Source organism: Suricata suricatta, chromosome 11, assembly GCF_006229205.1.
Source record: "Suricata suricatta isolate VVHF042 chromosome 11, meerkat_22Aug2017_6uvM2_HiC, whole genome shotgun sequence".
NCBI lineage: Eukaryota > Metazoa > Chordata > Mammalia > Carnivora > Herpestidae > Suricata > Suricata suricatta.
This window is the reverse complement of record NC_043710.1, coordinates 91,105,232-91,112,569: the sequence shown is the minus strand read 5'-3', so window position 1 is coordinate 91,112,569 and position 7,338 is coordinate 91,105,232. Positions and strand designations below refer to the sequence as shown.

Below are 7,338 nucleotides of genomic sequence, written 5' to 3'. Positions count from 1 at the left end.
CTGACACGGGGCTTGATCCCATGAATCGTGAGATCATGATCTGAGCTAAAATCAACTGGATGTTTAACCAAATGAGTCACCCAAGGATCCCAGTAAAGCTATTTTTAAAACATCTATACTGTAAAAGGTCCCGTGCCAGGCCTCAGGAACACCAAGCTAAGAAACAAACCGCTTTCAGGAAGCTTGGAGTCCACCAAAGGAGACAGAGGCATATTCAAAGAAACATAATGCAAGTCAGAATAAAAACCAGTATGATAAAAAAAGAAAAAGGAAAACTCTTATGGGGCAAAGAAAAGCTGAGAGGTGACTTCTTTCTAGAAGTACTGAGGACAGTAATGGCTAACTAGGTGCCAGGCACTATGTACATTAATTTCTTTAATTCTTACAGCAACCATATGAGTGGGTGCTAGCATTGTACCCATTTCACAGGTGAGGAAACTGAGGCTTTCGCCTCCAGAATCTATGTTCTTAATTGCTATCACCACTCCTCTCTGAGAAGTGGGCTACATTTGATCAGGGCCTTGAACGATGACTAGATTTTCCCCAGAGAAAGAAGGCGATTTTTGGCAGGAGGGCAGTATGAACTAAGATCCAGAAAGACTACAACAACAAAGGGGCGCCTGAGTGGCTCAGTTGGTTAAGCACCTGACCTCAGCTTCGGTCATGATCTCACTGTCTGTGAGTTCGAGCCCCACATCAGAGTCCACTGTCAGTCCACTTCTGATCCTCTGTCCCCTTCTCTCTCTGCCCCTCCCCCACTGGTTCCCTCTCTCTCTCTCAAAATAAATACACTTAAAAGAAGGCATCTTCAAAAACATTATTAAAAAAACTAAAAAGACTACAACTATGAAAATATATTATATACCTGAAATAGAGCAAGGATTTTCTATGAGCATATTTTGGGTCAGGGTAGAAAGGGGGATTGAAAAGTAGATCAGGGCCAAGTGTGAACCTTCAATGATTTGGTAGAGTCTGGACTACCATCTTCAGGCAAAAGGAAACCACTGGAAGTTTTCCAGTGGAAGAGTATTTGTGTTTTAGGAAGAGAATGGAAAGAAAGCAGAAAATCTACCTGTCTTCAGTTACATGAACACCTGATACATTTCATGTAAACCCACTCACAGGTATTGCACTAAAATCACGTGAAATCAATGGGCCTGAGCTGGGCTACACTGTAACTGTAGTTTTAATCCCAGGATATTTTATTCTCCAGTCACCTGAGTCATTCTGTTCGTTCATTCTGTCTTCACCTATGTTTTCATACATTTTTACTCAATAGAGAAAGTTACAGAAAACTGCCATTGGGAAAGAGGGAAGCAGGACCCTACCTGAATTTAATTCAGAGCCGGACCACGATTTTTTTTTCCACTGGCTTAAAATGAAATGTCCCATGATGACATTTTTACTTCTGTTTCCTGTAAAGGTGGGTTTGGCCTCCTCATACATTCATGTTTAGAGGGTATGTTCATGATCTGAAAAATCAGTACCTGGGTCCAGACGTGATGCTGGCTCATTGATGGCCCATGTGACAAGACCGGAAGTAGACTGCTTTCCCTCTGTGCTTTGACGGGAAGTGTTAGAAAACCCTGCAAGGAATAGCACTCTTCTAGATGAAAATGTAAGAAAGTACTGACTAACCATAGGCAATTCACACCTCCCATGGGAGGCCCAAAGACACACCTTACACACATGTTCCTCAGGCTTTCTTAAGGGGGTAGGAGACAAGGTACAAAAATAAGGCATCTCCCTAAAGCAAGGACATGGCAGCCACAGGAAAATCAGATGCTTAGATACCACAGAGCCTTAAATACAAAAACTGGGAGTCTCTAGAGAGAATATCACATGGGGAAAAAAAATCAGACAAAAGACTTAAGTCTTGGTTTGTCTTCTCTGCTCTGCCACTGACCGTCACTTCTAGCAAACTCCTAAATTCTCCATTTTAAAACATGGTATAGAGGCGCCTGGGTGGCTCAGTCGGTTAAGTGTCTGACTTCGCTCCGGTCATGATCTCACAGCTCAGAGCCTGGAGCCTGCTTCAGATTCTGTGTCTCCCTTTCTCTCTGCCCCTCCCCTGCTCACTCTCTGTCTCTGTCTTTGTCTCTCAAAATAAAATAACAAAGAAATTTTTTTAAAAAGATTTTTAAAAATGGTATAATAAGGAAAACCCAAGTGACTCAGTCCATGGAGCGTCCAACTCTTGATTTCAGCTCAGGTCGTGATCCCAGAGTTGTGGGATCGAGCCCTGTGTTGGGTTCTGCATTGAACATCGAGCCTGCCAAAGAGTCTCTCCCTCTCCCTCCCTCCCTCTCTCTCTTTCTCACTCCTCGCCCCATTCTTCTCTACCACTTGTACTTTTTATAAAATTAAAAAATAATAATAAAAGAAAAAATGGTCCAATGCAACCTGTCCATTCCCTGCTTCCATAAGCAAATCAACGTATTCAGTATAGCCAACAAGCAATTTATGGAGCATCTCCTCTGACCCAGCCCCCCTCCCCCCCTGGCTGGTAGAGTGAGGGATGGCGCCCACATGTCTTGATTCCCGTCGCAGAACACAGTCAGTGTCACTCAACCTTGACTTGTGATACCCTGGAGAGCTTGTTACACCCCCAGGTGGCTAGAGGCCCAAAGCATTTACATCATCATACAATTTGAGAAATATCCCATGATATCATGTTACGTCCTACAAGAAAATTTGATTTTCTCTCCTCATTTCTACACATTAAAAGAGGAAAAATATTTGAAAAACATTTTTGATGGATAGAATTTTCCCTACCCAAAGTATCAAGACATTTACAGAATAACAACATGTATGTTTGTTTATTTTAAAATTTTATGATTTTTTAAAGTCATTTCTACCCCCAACATGGGGCTTGAATTTAATTCATGACGCCGAGATCAAGAGTCGTGTGTTCTGTCAACTGAACAAGCCAGGTGTCCCATCAACATTCATTTTAATTAGAACCAGTAAATATCATTTCCTTTATAATTTGCCAAACATTGCAGACTATTTTCTTTTTTTTATTTTTTTTTCATTTTATTTATTTTAGAGAGAGAGAGACAGAGAGCAAGAGTGTGGGGGAGGGGAGGGGAGGGGGAGAGAGGGGAAGAAGGGGAGAGAGAGAAAGAGACAGAGACAGAAAGAATTTCAAGCAGGCCTCACGCTCGGCACAGAGCCCGGCAACTCTGGGATCATGACCTGAGCTACAATCAAAGGTCCGACACTCAACTGACTGAGCCACCCAGGTTCCCCTGAGTAGACTATTTTCTAACTATTAGTATTAGTCTATTAGTATTTTGCTGTGTGTCCTGGAAAAAAATGAAATATTATATCTCAATTTGCCCAATTAATAACAGTTAAATACCAAAATAGTTCATTTGCCTATTATGACCCCCTACTAGATCATACTCTCCTTAAAAATAAGGAATTTATCTATTATATGTGATATCTTAGAACAATACATACTAGATGGCTGGATAGATGTAGAGATGGATGGATGGATGGATGGATGAAAAGTTTTTAAATGATCAAATCAATAATGGTTTCTGCCCCTGGAAACCATATACATTGTTGTCAGAATTAGAAACAAACTATTCACAAAGCTTCAGCAAAGACTGTCTAATTATCACTGTCAATACACTAGCAAAGTAAAAATAAGCCTACATCACTACACAGGGAAATTTTAATCTCTCTCCCACCCCTCCTCCCCCAAAAAGCCTCGCAATGAGTTGATTTACCAGTACTTCCCACGTGTGGCAGTGACCTGTACCACCAACACATCACTCACACCTCCCCATGATTGCGATGACACATGTGGTCCCCTAAATGTTCCACCTGGAGGTATTTTGGGGGTGGCGAACTAAGAGGGGGCTCTTCAAGAGCCAATGGAGGCGGCGAGACACATGAGGTCACAAAGCGACTGCCTCTCCCCTTCAAAAGAAACCACTCTGCTCCATTTATTTCAGAATCTAGAGGAAGTTGACAGAGTGTGACAGCAGCACAGCACAGTATGTGGTGGAGACTTTTCAGCTTGCTGGCTTGCTTCCCCTTACAAGGTAAGCACTCAGAGCCCTTTCTTTTATGCTAGTCTTGACTTGGTATGTTGCCAAATCTGCCTATCAGTCCACTGTGTTGGCCATGGCCCTACAACAGAAGGCAACCCAGGTAAGTATGTTAATGCTTCCCAAGCTACACCAAAATTATACGGGGAGCGATGTTACCTCTTTATTTAACCTTTTGTTCAGTTGCTAAAGGGTATGGAAAGGGTCATCGGAGTATGTGTCTCTGGGGGATCTATGTTATGGCAAAATGTAACAGGCTTCTTGGGCTCTGTGTTTTAGGATCTACTCTCTGAAAGGGTGTCCGTTTTGGATTTTAAAAACTTTTTCGCTGAATAAGCATTAGCCAGATAATTTCTCTAAAACTCAACTTCTGTATCTTGAAATTAAGAATGATTTAAAATGTTGGGACACCAAACTCCCTGGATTAAAAAAAAACTTTTTTAATGTTTGTTTATTTTTATGAGAGAGACAGAGAGAGAGAGACAGAGCATGAGAGGGGGAGGGGCAGAGAGACAGGGAGAACACAGAATCAGAAGGAGGCTCCAGGGTCTGAGCTGTTACCACAGTGCCGGAGGCAGGGCTTGAATCCATGGACTATGAGATCATGACCTGAGCCAAAGTCAGTTGTTTAACCCACTGAGCCACCCAGGCACCCTTACAACGATCAAATTTGAAAATGGCAAAGTGCTACACAACTCTCAATTAGTTCAGAGATAATAATGAACCCCATGAAAAGTTTCTACTTATTTTTGGAGTCAGTGATACTTTACATTTTAATATTTTTTATGTTTTTATTTTATTTTTGGGGGAGATGGAGCGTGACTTGGGGGAGGAGCAGAGAGAGAGGGAGACACAGAATCCAAAGCAAGCTCCAGGCCCTGAGCTGTCAGCACAGAGCCTGATGGGGGACTCGAACTCATGGACGGTGAGATCATGACCTGAGCCAAAGTGGGACGCTTCACTGACTGAGCCACCGAGGCTCCCCTATTATACTTTACATTTTATTATAAAATCAAGTTTGATTTTTGATGCTTACTTAATTCTAATGTAGTAATATGAAAATTAAAGATATTGTTTTACAAAAGTCAAATTATTCCTGCTCAAATATCCTGCGGGGTATAGATGTCTTTCAGTCTGATTGCAAGTTGTACCAAATTCTTGCAAAAGAAGCTATGCATAAGTGTATTCCTTGTTTTGTGGGTTTGCTTGTAAATATCGAACTGAACTGAAGTTAATTTTCAAGTAAGGCACCTGTCCTTCTATATCTGCTTTCCCCATACAACTGCATCTGAATGACATTATTTAAAAAAAAAACAACCCTAAATTTCCTATTTTACACTGTATTTCAATTTCCTATTTTATACAATTAAATGAAGTGCTTTCTTTTTTGGTCCCTATACCCTGAGGCCCACAATATGAATTCAATATTGGTAATAATATTAGTTTCTTCAATAAGTGGCTTAAAGAATAGCTCATACATTTGGGAGAAGTACATTTAGACAGCTAAAATTAGAATGATTTCAATTATTCTGAAGTTTGAAGCCTTTAACTGACCTTAACTTCTGAGGATTCAAGTTATTGCCTCATAAAATTGCCTTACAAAAATTTTTTTAAACAAAAGCAGCAATAATCATGTCTTAAGATAAACCTAAGGCAACATTTTTAGAATGTAAATTATTCAAATACTATTTATAAAGACAGGAGGAAAACATATTTATTGTGCCATGCACAGTGTTGGGTACTTTTATTAATTACATTTAATTCTAGCAAAGATGTTGAGGTATTAATACACATGGGGCACCTGGGCGGCTCAGTCGGTCAAGCCTCGGACTTCGGCTCAGGTCGTGATCTCACCGTTCATGAGTTCGAGACTCACATTGGGCTCACTGCTGTCAGCTGTCAGTGCGGAGCCGGCTTCGGATTCTCTGTTCCTCTCTATCTGCCCTTCCCCTACTTGTACTCTTCCAAAAATAAATAAATATTTACTATCCCTAATTTACACGAGAATATAGAGTTTACAAGAAGTTAGATAATCTGCCCAAGTTTTCACATCTAGTGAATCAGCTTACACAGCACATATGTATTGTCTCATGAAAAGTGTGTGTGTGTGTGCATGTGCGCACGTGCAAGTCTTTCTACCAGGTTGTGATAGAAAGTGTTTCTTAATGTAGATCAAAAGTATGAGGGGCACCTGAGTGGCTCAGTTGGTTAAGCGACTGACTTCAGCTCAGGTCATGATCTCATGGTTTATGAGTTCAAGCCCCACGTCAGGCTCTGTGCAGATGGCTCAGAGCTTGGAGCCTGCTTCAGATTCTGTGCCTTTCTCTCCCCTGCTCATTCTTTCTCTCTCTCTCTCTCCCCCCCGAAAAAAAGTGTAATAGCCACTGATTTATATGGTTTGGAAGATTTGTAACTGAAGAATCCCAATCTGAAAAATCAATCAAAGGTCCACCCAGAAGGCATCTAGGCTAGGTATCAAGCACAAATTATCCCCTCTGACTTAACGTTGCTCAGGTCCAGCAGAGTCCCAAACAGGAACAGTGCTGATCATGCTGCTTTCCGGTTAGCAAAAAAGGCAGCAAATCATCAATTCTGGCAACACTATATGCTGGCAGCTGTTTTTAGCTGTGAATTATGGGAAGATCACTGTACCTTCTTCCACCATTGCAACTTCTTTTTTTAAAAATATTTTTTAAATGTTTATTTATTTTTGAGAGAGAGAGTGAGAGAGAGCAAGTGAGCGAGCATGAGCAGGGGAGGGGCAGAGATAGAAAGAGCCACAGAATCTGAAGCAGGCTCCAGGCTCTGAGCTGTCAGCCCAGAGCCTGATGCGGGGCTGGAACTCATGAACCATGAGATCATGACCTGAGCTGAAGTTAGACACTCAACTGACTGAGCCACCCAGGTGTCCCTCACCACTGCAACTTCTAACTGAGGCTGCCAAGAATTACAAACAAGAAAAGTCCCATAATCTCCGGGGCCCCCTCTTTTCAAGGTTACTACTCACATAAATAGCCTTTAGGATGGGTAAAATGCAGTAATAATGAAGAATTTTTCAAAATTCACTCATTGACCTGTATTGTGGATGATGAAAATCCACCAGTTCGAACCCTCTATTCTGATCGTTGGTAGAGGGTAGGATTCAGGGAACAAAGAACAGTAACAAATTTAAGGTGCTGTTGATATTCCTCTTGATAACCTCCATGTTTGTTGACACTTTGGGATGTCTTCTTGAAAGCCATACTGAAAATAACTTAATTCAGGCCAAGTCAGATTC

General features: G+C 41.4%; 1 protein-coding gene across 1 annotated transcript in view; it reads left to right on the top strand.

The window, feature by feature from the left end:
* Positions 1–3,952: 3,952 nt before the first annotated feature.
* Positions 3,953–7,338, top strand: part of CRTAM (cytotoxic and regulatory T cell molecule) — a 29,939-nt gene continuing 26,553 nt past the window's right edge. Inside the window, exon 1 of the mRNA XM_029915335.1 lies at positions 3,953–4,055. Within this exon, the coding sequence (XP_029771195.1) occupies positions 4,010–4,055 (46 nt within the window). The 5' untranslated portion in view covers positions 3,953–4,009. The remainder of the gene's footprint in view (positions 4,056–7,338) is intronic.